Source organism: Dama dama, chromosome 23, assembly GCF_033118175.1.
Source record: "Dama dama isolate Ldn47 chromosome 23, ASM3311817v1, whole genome shotgun sequence".
Classification (NCBI taxonomy): Eukaryota; Metazoa; Chordata; class Mammalia; order Artiodactyla; family Cervidae; genus Dama; species Dama dama.
This window is the reverse complement of record NC_083703.1, coordinates 61,233,548-61,251,675: the sequence shown is the minus strand read 5'-3', so window position 1 is coordinate 61,251,675 and position 18,128 is coordinate 61,233,548. Positions and strand designations below refer to the sequence as shown.

Here is an 18,128-nt window from a genome sequence, read left to right as displayed (position 1 = left end):
GGGACACCTAACAAATCAGGGGCGAACTTGGGGGTTTTGGAGCTGTTTCCCAAGAATCCACTCCCACCCGCAGGGTGAGGCTGGCAGTAGGCCCACCCAGGGCCCTGCCCAGCCACCCACCCCCGCCTCTCGAGCATGCAGACCCGATCCGTGCCCGGCCTGGTGCCATTTTTCCATGGGACTCTGGCTGTGGCGGTTCACATCTGGAGTCTAGACTCGGAGGCTCTGCGGGCCGGGCCTACCGCCCGGGCTGGGCCACCACTGCCCGCTGTTTGCTCAGCTGAAGCTGGTTAATTGGAATTAGAGTGGCCTCTGCGGTGCCGGCTGGCCGGGCGGGCCCTGGATGGCCGCTGCCGAGGTCTGTAGAGCATCTGGCGGGGCCGGGATGGTCATTAGGTGGCAGGCGCCCGGCGCCACTGCCACCTCAGCCTCTGCCGGGGGCCGGCGGTGACTCAATGAGGGCTTTGTAGGCTACGGACCGCAGAACCAACCGTGCTGTGTGCCTGGGCTGCCTGCCCCATCTGCCGCCCTCAGAGAGGCCTTGTTCCAGGACCACACGGCCTCCCCTCTGGAGGCGGCTGGAGGCGGCAGAGATCCGAGAAGCCCCTGAAACGGACCCTCTTGGCTGGGGGAAGCTTTTGAGATTTCCCATCCTTCCTTTCCAGAAAGCCCAGAGAAGTTGATAGTGACTCAGGCCCAGGGGTCTGCTGCAGAGGAGTTGCAAAGTCCTTAGGAACTGTGGAATTTGATTCAGATTGCTAGGGGGTAGGTAAGCTGCCTCATTTCTCTCACTTGTACATGGGGCTAATATTATAGATGGAGAGTATGAGAATTAAGTAAATCCTGTATTGAGGTGCTTGATACATGCAGCAGCTCCCATTATCTGCTCCCACTTGTTCTTAAGCTCCATACTGGTGGCACTGTCATTTTCAGCCTTTAAACCTGGAAGCTTAGGCAGAGATCTCTGGGCTGTTGAAAGTCTGAGTCTCAGGCCAGTGGCCATCCTCCCTGACCTTAGTTTCTCTACCCAGTGACCCCATACTAGGCAGGTAAATGAAGGCTGTGCCCACCCCTTGCCTGGTCCACTGGGGGTTCTCCTTCAGGCCAGGGCTGCTGTCTTTGGCAAACTGTGGAGAAACCCTGGCTCTGTGATCTCCGGTTCTCGTGCCTGGACGGCCTCCCAGAAGCCCCCTCCCCAGCCTCTCCAGGGGCACTTGGGATGGCTCCGAGAATCAGGATCCTTCTGGCTTTGCAGCAGTCGTTTTGGGAAGAATCCCAGGAATGGGCAGAAGGGGAGTGGTGGGTCCTCCATGTCTAGGGTGACCTAGAGTCCCAGTGCTCCCCAGCTGAAGCCATGTGAACGTTGAAATCACAGAGGATGGCTTCTGCCAGTGTGGGAATAAAATCCACTCTTTCCTGGGGCCCACGTGGCCCTGCTGCTTCCCTGGCTTCACAGATAATGGCCCTCTTGCTGAGTCAGGCCAGCCTTTTGGTACCACAGCCTCTTCCCCGCAGACCTTTCCTCCAGAAGGTGATGCAGCCAGTACCTGTCCGGCACCCTCACTGCCCCCAAGTACTGGGAGGAGCATGGCAGGAGAACCGGATGGCTGGGGACAGGGCTCAAGGGCCCCCTCTGCTGGTTAGAGGGCATCTGGGGGTGCTAAGCTGGCACCCTGGCCACCTGCGGGTGGGCAGCCACGATGGAGGGGCTAGAAGGTCAGGGCCTCACTGCAGGCTGTGACAGTCCACGGCCCCAGGAAGGGGCTTACATGAAAGTCTCTGGGTGGGAGGGTGAGAAGCAGGAAACCCACTCTAAGGTATTGGGTGAGAACTTTCTCGAAGCACAGTGGCCTGCCCAGGCAACGGGATGAGTTTTTAATTTGAGGCAAAGTCAGTCCACAATACAAAAGTCTAAAAATCAGACCCACTTTTCCCACCTGGCACCCGGGGTTGGGGGGGTGGGGACAGTTGGGGGCTTCCTTTGCAGGCAGGAGACGGGGAGCAGCAGAGAAGGCCAGAGAAGGGGGAGAGGGAACCAGGCCCCGGAGGCCCCGCTGGAGGGAGCCTGCTGCCCCTGCCCCTCTCTGGGAGCTGCCTGCCCCAGCGGCAGGCCCGCACTGTGCGGGCCAGCGTGCGGCCAGCCCGCCAGGGTGTCCGGCCCTTGCAGGGTCAGGCACCAGCTCCATCACTTCTCCTTCTTCTCCAGCCCCTTCGATGTGGTCGCCTCTGTTCCCTCTCTGGTTTCTGTCACTGCTGCTGGATCCTTAGGATTTGACTCCTCATAACTGACCAGAAAAACAAGACATAACAACAAGGACGACACATTTAGAGAAGGGAAGGGCAGAATCTTTGTGCCCACCTCCCACCATCGCAGGAAAACCCTGGGCACACATATCCTTGGCCCAGCACGTTCCAGGACTTGGCCCGGCCCTGCCGTGCACCCTCCTCAGACCGGCTGCTGGGTTCCACTTTCTCTGTGCCTGGTGGTGCCAAGGGCAGCAGCAAGTGGAGGAGAGGTTGGGCTTGTGCAGACCCATTTTAAGCTTCCTGGACCTTCCACTGGGGAAAGAGTGGGGAAAAAGAGGGGCAGCCAGGATGAGGCTACAGGACGAAGGGCTGCCTCCCAGGGCACATGACAGGAGTCAAAAAGCTTAGCCCCAGGGGCGTGGGCGGGCGGGCAGGGGGGCTGCTCTACTGACAAGTGGCAAGGTGCCACTCTTGCAGGCAGGCACCCTGGCTTAGCTCTTCCTCTGGGCTCCACTTACTGAGCAAGTGAGTTCATGCCAAGGACAATGCTCACATTTCCTTACCACATCAACCCCGTCAGGCAGGTATGTGCCCACTTCTATATGAACAAAGAGAGGTTCCGAAGGGGGAAAGTGAAGGTTTTACACTTGCCCCAGGTTATATATATACAGAGAGCGAGAACAGTGTCCACTGCTGTGCGACCAGGGCTGCTGACTCCCAATCTCAGGTGAGCCCCACAGTACCGGTGAGGCCGCTGGGGTCCTGGGGCCCTGCTCCCCCACCCCTCGGCTGGGCGCTGTGACTGCCTGGTGGTGGTGGAGCTGCCTCTTGCTGCCTGCCCCGGCAATGCTCCCTGCCCCGTACACTCTAGCAGGGGGGTCTGCCCTACCTTGGGCCCCGGGGCAGTGGGGGGAAGTGGGCAGGTGGGCACCCGCTGGGTATTACATGGCGCTGGGATTCTGCGGGCGCCGGCGGCGAGGGCCAGCTAGCTTCTGCTGCATGGAGTCCGCCAGGCTGGCTGGGGAGCCCGAGACTGTGGGGAAGTGGGTGAGCCTCGGGGTGTGAGGCAGGATTTCCGCTGAGGACTCGTAGCTGTGTGAGAGACAGACAGAGACAGAAAAAAAGAGATGGAGAGGAAAAGACTAACGAGGACAGAGATTTCTCTTCCAGGGAGCAGAAGTGGGTCTTACTTTTATCTATCTCTGCACTTTCGAACTCTGTGGAAAGAAGCCAGTGTTACTTGGAGGATAAAAAAGAAAAGATGCACCTATACAGGGAGACACTCTGCAAAAGAACAAGGATGCCCTAGATGTATACATATGTGTCCCAGGTGGCGCTTGTGGTAAAGAACCTGCCTGCCAATGCAGGAGACATAAGCGACATAGGTTCCATCTCTGGGTTGGGAAGATCCCTGGAGAAGGGAATGGCAACCCACTCCAGTAGTCTTGCCTGGAGAATCCTATGGTCAGAGGAGCCTGGCGGGCTACAGTCCATGGGGTCGCAAAGAGCTGGACATGGCTGAGACTGAGCACACACGGAGATGTTCTGCTGCTGTGGAAACATCTCTCAGACACACCCTGGTGTGAAAAATCAGGACGCAGAATGTTCCAAGAATGCCACCACCTGCATGAGAATGTGTATACACATACATGCTTTCAGGTGCAGAGATATCTCTGAATGTCCAGGGACAGAGTTGGCTTCGTGGGTGGCTGGGGTATGAGGGGGTTGGTTGTCCCGCTCATGCTATGGAATTTTGAACTATGTGAATGTGTTATCATTTAAAAAGAAGTAAATGAATAAAAAAAGGATAGTGCCACTAAAGCGAAAAGTAAAACCAAAGGTAAGGTGGAGAATTAGGGAGAGAGATGGGCAGAAGAGAAGAGAGACTATTTGCTTATTTACCTCAAACTAAAAACCTCCTGGGGGGTGGGGGACAGAAAAGTGGGGTACCCACGTGGGCAAACTTTTACAGAAACCAAGCACCAAGTGGGTGAAGGCGGGCACCCTCAGTCCTGGCGGAGGGTGAGGGCAGGGACCGTGCTCAGGGCTTAGGCCCCACTCCTGCCCCCAGACCTGCCACCTGCTTCACCCCCAGCCTCGCCTGAGTCCACAGGGCTTTGCCAGGTCAGGAGCCCTGGGCAGGCAGGCTGGGAGCACGGGGCTCTGAGGCAGGGCAGGGGCAGGTACGGGGGAGGGGTGAGTCACAGGCTCCCCCACAGGCAGCCAGGTGCGCAGAAAGCTCTGGCAGGCACTCGAAGGACAACCTGGAGGCCAGGCAGGTGGAGCTGGTGGAAGGCCCTCGAGTGGGCAGCTTCAGCTGCAGCTGGCAGCTATTTCTGGGTCCCTGGCGGGCGGGGCTGGTGCTGCTGGGGTGGAGACACCTGTTGGAGTCACGCAGGCCTGGGGGTCAGGGTGGGGCTGATCACGGGTGTGGCAGGTGTGCGGATGGCCACAGGGAAGGGGCAAGTGTGTCACTAAGACAGACAGAAAGCAGCCAGCTCTGGGTTACAGCCACAGCGGCAACTGGACATAGGCTGACGCTTAACTTCTCATCGGGCATTTCCATCCCACTAGAGTCCCCTGTATCACTCACGTGTGGACACTGAGGCTGGGGGCAGGGGAAGACCTGCCTGAAGTCATATGGCAGCAGGGTCGGGATGGGAACCCAGGGCTCCCGACAGTGGGGCAGCCTGGGGTTGGGAGGCTACACCAGCCAGTCCCTTCTCATGACTCAGCTGGCATCTGGTGTGGGGGCTGCCTCGAAAGCCCCAAGGCCGTTCCCACCCCTGGCTACTGGCCCACAGAAGGGTTCTGCTGGTGCCCATGGGCCTGGCACCCATGTGCTGATGCAAAGGGCAAGGCTGGTGGTGCAAACAGTGTTCCCCCGGAGGCATGTACCCACAGTCCCCACAGGCTCCGCCAGCAGCCTGCAGTGTTAGGCAGACCTCCGCTCCCCGCCCCCTCTTACCTGAACATTTCGGTCACTTCTCCCTTGGCCAGTGCCACCAGGACAGGAAAGCCGATACACGCAGGGACCAGATACAGGAGGGCAGGCTGCGAGAGAACGAAGGCTGGTGAGGCAATGCTGGGCAGGGCACCCGCTCAGGGCTGGGCCCGTCACCCCAGCTCTCTGCTGGGTGTGACTCAGGGACAGGTTCACGAAGCAAGTCAGTGCCTGGGCCTACACTGGGGCTCCTGACTTCCCTGGGAGAAGAAGCAAGAAGCCCAAAGAAACTCGATCATGCAGGGCTTTCAGGGCGCCCTGGAGTCTGGCTGGCAGCACCCCAACTGCCCAGGACACCAGGTTCCTGGTGAGCTGGTCCTACTCCCAGAGACCCTGGTCCTACTCCCAGAGACCCTGACTGCCTCGGTCTGGGGCTGGACGTCTGCACTTTTAACAACGCTCCAGGAGATGCTGTTATAATGACAATGATGATGACATAGCCGCTATGGATGGAGCACCTGCTGCGGCCCGGGATTAAGGTCACCCAGCTGGTCAGGACCCAGAGCCTGTGAGGAGACTCCTAGTGAAGCTGGGTTTGGAGGACAGGGCAATTACACCAGCCGATCCTGTTCCCGGAGCACCTACTGTGTGCATTGAACACAGGGTCTAGAGAGTACTTTAGTCCATCTCCATACCCCCATGACCCTTCTCCTTGTGTAGAAGCGGAAGGCTCATGCTTTGGGAGTGCGGAGGGGGCAGCTCAGGCCTTGGAAAGCCTAAATGGTAAACTGGGGGTTGAACTCGGGTACCCCGACTCCAAAGCCATTCTTCCGCTCACAGTGTCTGAAAGCTGACCTCATGCTACTGCTCAGCCCTCCATGGCCCCTACTGCTCCCAGTGGCCTGACATCCTCAAGAGATGTGACCCCTGCTTCCTTCTCCAACCTCACCCGCCCTGCTCTGCACTGGCCACGTTGGTCTCATTTCGGTCCTCTTTGTCACCTGCAGCCACAGGATCTCGGCACGTGCCGTTTCTAGGATGCTCTTCCCATCTGTGCCTACTCTCCTTCTCCTTCAGACTTCAGCTCAGCAGTCACTTCTGTGGGAAAGCCTTCGCTCGCATTGAGTCAGGCCCTCTTGCTGCACACTCCTGGGCCCCCTGCAATTCTTCACGGCATTCTCTAGCAACTTGGAATGAAACATCCCTGGGCCGTTACAGTCTGGAGATTGCCTCCTGTTAGGCTGTTAACTCCACGAGGGCAGGCTCCACAGCTGTCTTCTTCACTGCTGTCTTCCTAGTACTTAGAAGAGGGCCTGGTAAATACTAAGCCAATGGCTCCCTCACAAAATTCAGAGGGTGTCCTGGAGATGACTCAGGAGAGGGTGAAGAAGACATCGTACCTAAAGCCAAGCCTCGTTCCTAAATCCAGGCCAGCCCCTGGCTAGAGGACAGGGCTCCACAGTCCCCGGAGGCTGACCATCAGGCCATTTTCGGACTCCTGCCATGGATGGGCTGTGAACTACCCCACTTCACACAGATTATCCTTGAACCTAATTACACCCTGAGCATTTCGATCTGAGTTTTATAGATGATGCTACTGAGGTTCAGACAGAGGGAAATGACCTCCCTGCAGTCACACAGGGTGTGTAAGTGGCTGAGTTGGGATTTAAACTCGGGCAGCTGAGCTTCTTCCCCTGCATCAAGTCTTTGCTATGAGATCGGCTTTGGGCCAGGAACAACAGAAATCACGACAAAAGCCTGCATCAAGACTCAGGAGGGGCAGCCAAAGCAGTACTCAGGGAAAAGTTTATAACTCTAAGTGCATTTATGAGAAAGACTAGAAATAAACAATGTAAGTGTTCAAATCAGGAAGCCCAAAGGAGGAAAAGAATGAAGGCAAAGCAAAAATTAATAAAACAAATACAAACTTACTAAAATTTAATTTCTGAAAAGTAGAACACTTAAGAGATGACGAAATTGAGGATCAGAGGAGGAAAAAAGATCTGCCCTAAATCACACACTTGGTCAGGATACAGACACGGATTCCTCTGTCACTAAGTCCAGTGTCTTTTCTTCATCAAGGCCAGGCTGGGCAAAATAGAGGGCTTCCTGGGAGGAAGGTGGGTAGATATTTGGCCCCACCAAGGTCTACCTCACTTAAGAGCCAACAGCAATTGAGGTGCTCCTTTGGGAAGAAGTGTTTGCTTAGTATCAGAGGGATACAAACCTATTCTTTTCTTTCCTCTCAGGCATCAGGGACCCTCTCCAAAGAAAATCAGTGTTAAGGAGAGGATGGGATGTACAGCTTGGGGCAGTGAGCTGGGGATCAGGACTCCTGGGTGTCCATTGGGCCTCGGCTTTACTCTGTGACCACAGATAGGCCATTTTCTTGTCTGGGCTTTCCTATCCATCTGTACAGTGAGAGCACCTGATCATATTAATGACCTTTCTTGGAGATTGCTAGTCCTGGCTTGGAGTACATTTTTGATAGAGGTTAAAAAACATATAGGCAGAGGTGACCCCCTCGATAGGGAATTGCTGGCAGAGGGACTGCGTATGTCTTGGTGAGGGAGGAGGAGCTCAAAGAACAGGTTCCCCTTGTGTCCAGATCCCACCTCAAAGATTTTCAGGGAAATACGCATGTGGATGATCAGGGAGAATAGCCGGGCTGCTGCTAGGCAGTAGGGTCGGCTTGTGGTCAGGAGTCTAGGGCTCCAGCCAGGGCCCAGCTTGACTTGCTGTGTCACGCAGGGAAGGCTCCTTTTCTCTCATGTTGAGGATCACCTCTTCCACCTCTGCCCCCAGCCTGTGTGAGAGCTCCCAGTGGAGCCTTCCGAGTCTAAGGCAGAAGGCAAGCCTGCCACCTGGCGGCCACCTAGGGGATAGCTCTGGGCTTGGAATCTGCTGGGGCTGACAGCTGGAGAAGCCACCTCCCAAGAGGAGGCCCAAGCACTCTGCGCCTTCCTTGCCAAGTGCATGTCCCTCTCAGCTTGCACAGCTCCTGAGGTCATCTGGAGCAGATGTGAATGAAATGGGCTTCCTCACTGGTTCTTGGTTTCTCTACTGATGGGGACCTTGAACTTTCTGTATAGTATTACTATCAATTTCACAGTGTCTCTAAGGACTCAATGAGTTAATGAGTGAAAGGGTTTAGCACAGTGCCTGGCAAACTAACAGACTAACTGGGTCAGCAGCTTTTGTGATTAATTCAGAGGTGGCTTCTTTGTGGCCGGTGCCCAGGGAAGGGAGAAAGGGAGGAGGAAGGGGGGAGGATGGAGGGAGCTCAGCAATACCAATTGGGTCAGACGTGGCTCTGAGCACTTAACTTACATTAACTCATTTCACCCTCAAACAACCCCAAGGTGGCTACAATTATTTATCCTCATTTTCTGTTTTCATGAATCAATGAGGAATCCTAAGTGTAACTTCAGACAGTAGAGCTTGGATTCCCACCAGGGCTCTCTTAAGACTCCACTCCACACAGCCTTTCCCATGACTGGGGGTTCATAACCTGGGCGTGGTCTTCATGTGACACATTTTGAACCCTGGCTCCACCACACTTTCCACGGAGCACCTGAACTGCAGCTCCTCATCTGTTCACAGAACCCTCACAAAGCACCAAGCAGAGCCTGGCACAAAGGAAGTGCTCTGATTTCCAGCAGAGAGCACCCTGTCTGCGGCTTTCCCCTCCTGGACTCCTCCTCTCCAGGCCACACTGACAGCTCCCAGCCTGGTCCACCTGGCAGTTCAGCACCCATCTAGGAGAAGGCAGAGCCTGGCTGGCTAAGGGAGTAATGGGAGGGAGATCCTAACATCCTATCACTTGCCTGGGGAGCAGGCAATGGGCTGAGACCGCAACAAACACCCACCCAATTCCGTTCTGTCTGCCACCACTACTGAGGCTGAGAAGCCACAGCTGGGGCCACGCAACACTGATGTGGCCCAGGAGATGTGGGCAAAAATCTGCTGAGAGGGCTCTGAGAAAGGTTTTGCCTTCCTTGACGGTCACAGGCTCGGCTGGCATCCTCCTTCCTCCCCCTTCTCACCACTGGCATGCATGTGCTACCTGAAGCCGGGCTGTCATCTTGCAACAACTATGGGTGAAAGTTCAAGAGAATCATGGACACGCCTGCTCTGCACCACTGGATCGCCTGCACATGTGACACGGGAGTCCCGGTCACCTGCAGTGAAAGCACTCCCGGTACACAGAGGGGTCGTGCTCACCTGGGCGTGCTTGAAGATGTGCATGATGAAAATGGTAAGGCCCAGGCCGAAGATGTAGGCTGCAAAGCTGGTGTAGAAGTAGGTGTGGGTGTTCTTCTTCAAGCTTCAGCAACGGCATGGGGAGACAGAGGAGGAAGGTGAGACACAAGCACTGCAGAGCCACATGCCCTCTTAGGAGAGGATCTGGGGAGACCCCGGAAGCTGTGTGGGGCTGAGGTTATGGGCTGGGGGGTGTGGAGATAGGCGTGCATTCTGGTTCTGCCCCATCTAAGTGTCTTTGGACCAGTCATTTTCCGTCCCTCGGCCTCAGTTTAATCATCTGCAAAATGGGAATGCCACATGCCATCTCCCCGATGGTTGCTGAATATCAAATGTTATAATCGAGAACAGTGGCTGTGAAGCTCAGGTCAGCATAAAAATCACCCAGACAGCATGTTAAAAAATATAGAAACTGTGTGGGAGTTCCCTGGCGGCCTAGCGGTTAGGATTCCAGGCTTTCAACGCCATGGCCTGGGTTCAACCCCTGGTCAGGGAACTGAGATCCCACAAGCTGAGCAGCGTGGTCAAAAAAACAAAAACAAAACCCCGAAAAACAGAACAGAGTGCTAGGCCTAGTTCCCAGGGAGTCTGATCTAACAGATATGGGGATCTGCATTTTGGTATTTGTGTGTGTGTGTTTTTTATTTTTATAACTTTATTTTTGGCTTTAAAAAAATATGTAGTTGATTTATAATATCATGTTAGTTTCAGGTGTATAACACTGTGATTCAGATATACATATATTCTTCAGATTCTCTTCCCTTATAGGTGATTACAAAGTATTAAGTACAGTTTCTTGTGCTAAAGAGTAGGTCCCTGCTGGTTTGGGGCTCATGTTTTGAGGAACACAGATCAGAAACTGTAAAGCTAAGTTCTTACTTTTAACTGCAGTGGAGCTAATAGTTCAGTAACTCATCATGGATACTAAAAAGATGCTGATTACAAGGATAAAACGCCAGTGGCCTCCTGGGTAATTCACTGAAGGTCAGCTTCAGAAGAGCTGACCCACAAGCATCCTGGCATTGCCATCACTTGATGCCCTTTCACAGTGCCAGCTCAGGGCCTTTGTGTGTGTCCAGCAACATCTGTGGAATGAAGGAGGACTGACTCCCTCCCCTTTGCCCTGGCGGCTTCTGAGCTGGGAGCCGCAGTCCACTGAGAACAGTCCTGTTGTGCAGCCTGGAGTGCAAGAGACTCCCTTTGGGAACGGTGCACAGATTCTGGAACAAGCTCCCAAGGACCTGCAGGACAAGAATGCTTCCTCAGAGGGTGCTGCCAGCTGAACCTGGTTCTCTAGCAAATGGCCTGGAGACTCCTACAGGTTTCTCTTTGTATGACCTCTGAAAACTGAGCAGTAGAGCAGCCAGCACAGATGTGTTTCTACTTAAGAGACTGGCGAGGTCTCTTCCAAAGGCTCCACAGTGGCCCTACCCAAACAACGCAGAGCGACGTGAGCAGGGGAAAAGTTCAGTTCTGCATGCAGCCTGGATTTCCATGATGCTGGCAATGGGTTTCTCACTACCACTTTCAACATTATTACTGTTTTTGCAACTACTGGACATAAGGAGATTAAGAAATAGTCCATGAACCAGCTCAAAATTAAGCATATACATGCAGAAAGCCCTCCTCTAGGAAGACTGAGCGCCACCTACTGGTGGCAGGCCCAGCTTTGCCCAGGTGCATTCACTCACCGGAAAAGGTGTGACCTTTTCTGAGTTTCAAGTGGTGGCTCAGCTTGGCCCCCTTCCCTCTCCCTTGTGCTCACTTTCTACAAGGGACTGAAGAATGTCTGAGGAAGGAGAGGGTGGGGAGCAGCGAGAGCAGCTGGGATATGGTGACCTGACCCGTGGCTGAAAAAGTCGGTGGCAATGAGGACTGCAACTGCTGCCGGATGTCCTGGGAGCCACCGAGGCCAGCCTGTCTCAGCACTCCCTCCACACTGTCCCCATCAGCCCCAGGCAGGAGCGACCACTAACTTCAGGATGAGAAACCTTGCCTGCAAAGGTCAGTTTCCTTGCCAAGACCACTCAGAGAAAGCACTCTGGGTGCCACCACGACCTTCTGGGATTCCATCTCAGCCTATGAGTCACACCTTCCCCACCCTCTCCAGGCTCTGGGCACTTAGAACCTCAGAATGTACAGCGCAGATAAAATCAGAATTGTTCTGGCTGCTGTTGGGTGGAGGGTCTGGGACCTGAGTTACCCTCTTTGGGCTCCTCCAAACTGAGGAACCCCAGAGAACCTCCTGCCTGTGAGGGGAGGGCCTCACTTGTGGAACCTGAGGACTAGGGTTCCTAAGTGGCTTACCTGATGTCGAAACGCAGCAGCAAGGCAATGAAGATTCCTGCGGGGAGAAAACCAGGGTTAGATGGAAGTAGGGAAGAAGCATACAACTGACAACTGGGTCCCCAGCCACAGAGCAATCATCAGGGGACAAGGCGTGGCTGAGACTGCCAACTGCCGGCAGAAATCGCTTCTCTACCTTCAGTCCACTTGGAACAATGGGGGACACTCACTGGAAGAGGGAACAAGTGGCCGCACTGTCCCAGGTAGACTGCTTTGGCCTGGGACCACACCGACTGGCACCTCACAGTACCATCTGCTGTACCACCCTGGGCCCAACCAAACGCTTACAGGATGCCTGAACACTAGGTGCCGTAGGCAACACAGTGGGAAGCAAGACCTGGGGGCGGGGCATGCTGATCAAACATTAACAAAGACCAATGTGAGACTGTAACTGTGAAAGGGTGCTCCTGTGTCATGGGAAGGTCTATCATGGGATGAGACCCAGGCTGGGGGTCATGGGTGGGGAGGAAAGAGGGCTTTTTTGAGGAAGTGACACTTGCCAGGGAGAGGGAAGAGCATGTGCAAAGGTCTTGAGGAAACAGGGCTCAGGGGGTGTGGCAGGGCAGGCTGCAGCCCAGAGCAGGAGATGCTGGGGGCTGGATCTGCCATGCAGGGCCCCGTGGGGGTGAGAGGAGTTGGGTCTTTATTCTAGGAGTAAGGGGACACTCCTGGAAGTGTTCGAAGTGGGAGAATAACATAAAAGATTTTGAAAAAGACCTCTGTGGCAGTTGTTTGGTCGGTGGGAGAGCGCAGAAGCAGACACTAGGAGGCTCTACAGGAGCTCAGGCAGGGACGGTGAACTCTGTCCACCCACTGCACTCCTATTTGCACTCTGAAATATGGCCCATTCACCCCCAGAAACCTGAGTCCCTGAGACACAGCCACCCAGTCCAGCCTCTGTATGTTGCACACACACGGCCATCCCTGTGTCTGTCCTTGACTTGTCTTTGGACTCGGACACAGCAGGGCTGAACCTCATTTGGCTGAGAGCAAGCTCTTAGGAACCAAACATTCTGTGCTGATTAGAAGCACTGACTGGCAACATGTGATTCATTTCAAAGAAGAAAATGATTCAGTCCCCAGCGAAGACTCTACAGTTGGGAGCCGGTGGGTGGTGAAAACAGACAAATGCTGCCTTTCTGGAAACAAAACTAGGAATTCAGTGGCCCCTGGCAGCTGAATTCTGCAACTGCTCTTTAACTAATCCACGGGCCAGAGCTCCCAAGAGCTTCTACTCATAATACTGCATTTGATCTTAAAATAACACCCCACAACCTATTCTTCCTTCAAGATTATCCCTGAGGCTCTGTGAGGATGCAATAACTCACACCAACTGTGACTGTTGGAAGACTTCCGATACATACAGGGATTTGTGGATACGCAGAGATGTCCTGTGCAGGCCTGGAGCCCAGAAGCACTCAACAAGGACACTTGGGGAAGTCTGCGGGTGCCTGGGACAGACCCTGCTCTGCAGGGTGAACCAAATCCATTTCTTCATCCCTGATGGAGCTTCTTCCCTGCCTCCCAGCACCACGTGCTATGGGAACACCTGGATTCAAGACCACGACCCTAGGCAAGTCTCTCTTAACCTGTTTCCTCACCAGCAAAATAGAAACACTCTATACCTCAACAGGCTGCTAAAGGTAGCAAAGATAATACATAAAAAAACACTGAGCATACTGCTTGGCAAACAACAGGTGCTTGACAAATGATGGCTCCAGGATTATAATCTTACTCTTGTTGTTACTATCATAAAAGCAGTTCTGACAATATCACCTTTCTTTGCAGTCAGATAGACCTGGTCTGAGTCCTGGCCCTCTGGCTGGCTAGTGTGTGAATTGACGTTAAGTCCCTTCACTGCTGAGCCTCAGTTCGCTCACTGGTATGAGAGAGAAAGCCTCTGCTTCACCACCATATGTATCACAAAAGCAAAGTGTCACACAGAAGTGCCTGTTCACTCCCGCTCACTAGCAGGATGGCTATTACTTCCTACACTGGAAAACAAACTGGCTTTTAATTTGTTCCCAGCTTTCTTCTTGTAAGCAAACACCAGGGGTGCTTCTAACCCTGACTCTGGGCCTCTGTGACTAGGGAATCAGAATGCCCTTTGGGTGTGCAGCACCCGTCACTGGGCCTAGGTCTTGCAGGCACACAGCGTCCACGTCTCAGCCATTTCAGCTGCCCTGAGAGAGGCAGCTCAGCTTTGCCCAGAGTTTCTTGACCGGCAGTTTGGGCTGCAGGCCCCCAGGATGTGTGCCCATGCTCGGGCCCATACACAGGGGTACCTGTGCCCATGTCCACAGGTGTGCTGACTAGCACCCACACATATAATGGACTCAGAGGCCAGGTCGTGTGGTCAAGCAGGTGCAGGCCACAGGTCCCTCTGCTAAAACTGCAGACACAGGAGCACAGCTGTGTGCCCCCTGTCCACACACACTGCATGCTTTCCCTGGTGTCCTCCCAGCGCCGGGGAGGGGGGCCAAGGAGACTGTGGCAGTTCTAGCACACCTGTGTCACCTGTAAACACTGGGAACGGTGTGCGTACGTGCAAGTGTGAGGGGGTCAGATTCCTTTAAGACTGTGATCGAATGTGCTTATATTTCAGTCTGTCATATACATTTATTTCTGCAGCTCTCAAGCAATGTCTGTTCACCCAACCAGAAGCTCTATGAGGGCAGTCTTGCTCACCACCGTCCCTCTGAGGTCCAGCCCACACCGGGCTGAGGTAGACCCCCTTCACCAAACCCCGGGCAGGTGGTGATGGGGGAATCGCACAGCCTAACCCTTTCTCCTTCCCTCTCCTGGTGAGTGAGGCTGTGTCTCACAGGACGACTCCTTCTCCATGGAATCCCCCTCCACTTTGGCCACTGCCCTGGCCCCGTCACCTGGAATGACGATGTCTCCGAGTCCCAGCATGGCAAAGTTGTCCGCTTCCAGGCCCTTCTCCAGCAGGTCCTGGGGAAACACCACTGGAGGGGGAGGCAGGGATGTGAGGAGTTGGTGAGAGCCCAGCTCATGCACTCCTAGCCTCCGCCTCTGGTGTATGGAACTCACACACTTGCATTGCTGGTTGGGAGGATGGGAATGGGGAGTCAAGAGAATGCTGATGGGCTGAAGGGAGGTGTGTCCATCTGGAATCACAGCTGGTTAGAGCAGTAAGAATCTAGAATCACCTAGGCTAAAGGTTTAATGCCTTTACTGAGCTGTAACTCACATGTCATACAATTTCAATGCCTTTTAATAGCCAGGACTCTTTGGTTAAATGGGACTGACCCCAAAGCCTAGCATATAAAAGATGAAAGGGCCCACATGGTGCTGGCATCTAATAGGCTTTCCGTCTCACCACAGTTGTGGACAGACCCTCGTTTTGAAGAAGGAAGAGCTTGGGCCACATGCTTTGTGCATCTGTTGATGAGGAGGAGGCTACATACCTACAAATCCCTTGCTTACAGCCCCTTACTCAGAAATCCTGCTGGCCAACTTGTTTGGATAAATACAGATTGAGGAAAATGCCTCCCTGTATGTCCAGTTATGGCAAGGGGCAGCTGTAACTGGATTTCATCCAGATAGCCTTGGAGCAAAAGTTCACCAGTTATGGTGTGGGCTTCAGGGTCAGACTGTATGGGTCTGAATCCTGGCTCTGCTGTGTGACTTTGCACAGTTTACTTAACTACTCTGGGCCTTAACTGTCTCACCTGTAAAATGGGTATAACAACCAAACGGACCCCATAGCCTTGCGGTAAAGATTAGGTTATTTGAACACACTATAAGCTTTAACTGTTACGTCTTTACTGACCCAGTCCTGCTTCTGTGTGAGGCTGTCCTCCCAGATGATGAATCAAGTGTGGCACAAGGACTAAGACAGGACAATCTGGTCACCGAACTCCTGACTTCCCTTCAGCTAGGGGTGGTCATGTGACCCAGCTCTGGCCAATGGCATATAAACAGAGGTAAGATGGGTGTGCTCTGGGCCAAGATGGTGCTTCCCCAATGAATCATACAGAGGTCCTTCCCTGTCCACTTTTTCCTGCCTTGAATACAGTCACAGTGATTTACAGCTCTCCTTGTCTGATCCTCCTAAACCTGCCATCATTCAATCCTGAGTGGCAGATCTAGAAACCAGGGCCCACAGAGGTGAGGCCTCCCCACTCAGGCCACACAGCCAGCACATATCAGATCTGAGATCCAAATCCAGGCTTTCTGACTTCACTAACTGTCCACTTTACCACTCTGCTGGACTACTCCTAGCAGTAGAGGGCAACAAGCTTTCTCCCCAAGACAAAAACCCCAATTCCAAACACCAGAAACCAGAGGGGACTGTCATTTCCCTGTCCAGAGTCTTCCAATGGCTCATCCACTGCCCACTGGGCAGCAGCTGGGCTCCCTGACATGCCATCTTCGGCTTCCTCAAATCTGGCCTCTTTTCTGCTGCTCCCCTGAAGTCACCATACTCCCTCTCCGATTCTCTGCTCCCTCCAAGCATTCTTCTGCTTGCAGCCCTGGCCTGAAGCTGTTCTCTCTTTCAAATGCCCCTACTGCTCCTTCATGCTTGTGAAACACATATTGATTCTTCGGAACCCAGGAAAGCTTTCCTGACCCGTTGGCTGGGTTCATCCATCACAGCATGTGAGGCATAGCTGCTCTTCGGGCTTGGCCAGCATCTGTTCTCTTGCTCTGCACGACTGCCCTCACCTTAGACCCTTGGTTCTGGGAGGCTGCCAACTCAAAACACTGCCCCCAAGCACTGGAGAAGGCAGTGACCCTGTCCTCTGTACCACTCCTAGTGGCAGAGCCTAGTTCCTGGGCCTGGAGAGGCCCCATGGGTTCATCCAAGCCATAGCTGGGAGGAACTTTCCTCTGGGGTCACTGAGCCGCGACCCTGCACAGCATCTAGGAGCAGCCGTGTGACCAGGAGCCTCTCTCCGGCTCACGGAGGGGACCCATGTACAGCTGTGGAGTCAGACCATGAAGAGTGCAACTGTTGCTTGGCTCTCAGGACAGGCTCCACCCTGACTGCCCAACAGGATCCCCCTTCCTCCTTCCATCATGCCCGATGGATTCCGTCCTCCTCTTTGGGTCTCATGACGCCAGGGAGTGATTCTTGATCAGTCTAAGGCTTAAACTCCAAGTTCATCATGCTTTTCTCAACCCCCCCTGATAAGGAACAATGAACTTGGGCCTGTGACCCAATTCTGGCCTGTGAAATATGAGAGAGGCTGCAGGGAGATTCAGGGAAAAACATCCCTCTCTGATGAAAGGGAGACATAAAGTTCCTCTTTTCTGTCCCTGAACTTGCTGAGAATGGTGGGGTGGAGGGCTGAGGTGGCCCTGGCTCTTGGCGATGCCACTGATGGTCATAAACCCAACTCTAGATGCTCCGCCACCGGGCTTGTTGCGTGTGAAATGACAACATTTCCACATTACAGATGTCTGTAGGTGAGGTTTCTAATATTTATAACAATGGATACACTGAAGAACACAACCAGGGAAGTGAGAGAGGAATGGGGCAGACAACACCTGCTGGTTATGTGTTACAGGGAGCCAGGGAGGGGCTCCAGGTCTTGGTGTGGGGGTGTCCTCCTCTGGAGGCCCCTGCCTGCCCTGCCACAGGCTGTTTCAGACACCGCTCTCTATGACCAGGTGGCCAGAGGACAGCTGTGTGGGAACAGTCGACAAATCAGAGAAGAAGGAAACCAGGCCCTAGACACCGGGGAACTTGGAGAAGGAACAGCTGAGGGAGGCTATTAACTGAATCAGGGACCATGCGGGAATGGGCCACCAGGGTGGGGGCAGACGGGCTCCCCATGGTGGGGTGGTCACTTACATTTTATTGGTGCCTCAAAGGACTTTGCCACTGTCACCATCACATTGGTGCCAAATACCTAAAAGGAGAAGAGTGGAGTCTGGAGGGAAGTGCGGGCAGATGGGAAGCAATGGCCGTGTGTGGCTTCTCAACGAGGGGCTGCCTGCGATGGGCGGGAGAGGGACAGGGAGCCAAGAAGGGCTCCAGAGCAGATGTAAAGTTGAGAGGAGGCGGCCACCAACATGGCCAAATGGACACTTCCTGGGGCTGCTTGTCTGGGCAGCAATGAGGGGCAATTCCAAGGAGTTAGGAAAGGATCTCTGATGTCCTGGCTGGGCTGTCAGGTCAGGGCTCTGTCCTTCCCGAGAGAGGAAGCCCTCCAGCACCACCCCGTCAGGGCTGCCTCTCAGAGCGAGGGTGGCAGGTCCCTGAGCCCAGCGCCGTCTCTGTCAAGGACAGTGTCTTGCTCAACAGTGTCCAATCATCTGCTTTAACCACCCCTGCCTCAGCTGTTCTGAGCCTCAA

At 54.2% G+C, this 18,128-nt stretch overlaps 1 protein-coding gene across 3 annotated transcripts in view; it reads right to left on the bottom strand.

The window, feature by feature from the left end:
• Positions 1-1,843: 1,843 nt before the first annotated feature.
• The window catches only part of HM13 (histocompatibility minor 13), a 38,656-nt gene continuing 22,371 nt past the window's right edge, over positions 1,844-18,128 (bottom strand). The window contains exons 7-13 of one of the 3 annotated variants that reach the window (XM_061127005.1): positions 17,625-17,682; positions 14,686-14,769; positions 11,762-11,798; positions 9,416-9,518; positions 5,216-5,301; positions 3,193-3,339; positions 1,844-2,285 (exon numbers count right to left, since the gene is read on the bottom strand). In XM_061127005.1, coding sequence (XP_060982988.1) covers positions 2,186-2,285; positions 3,193-3,339; positions 5,216-5,301; positions 9,416-9,518; positions 11,762-11,798; positions 14,686-14,769; positions 17,625-17,682 — 615 coding nt within the window. In that variant the 3' untranslated portion in view covers positions 1,844-2,185. Of the gene's footprint in view, positions 2,286-3,173; positions 3,340-5,215; positions 5,302-9,415; positions 9,519-11,761; positions 11,799-14,685; positions 14,770-17,624; positions 17,683-18,128 lie in introns of those variants that run through there. The other 2 variants (XM_061127003.1, XM_061127002.1) reach the window with 2 other exon arrangements.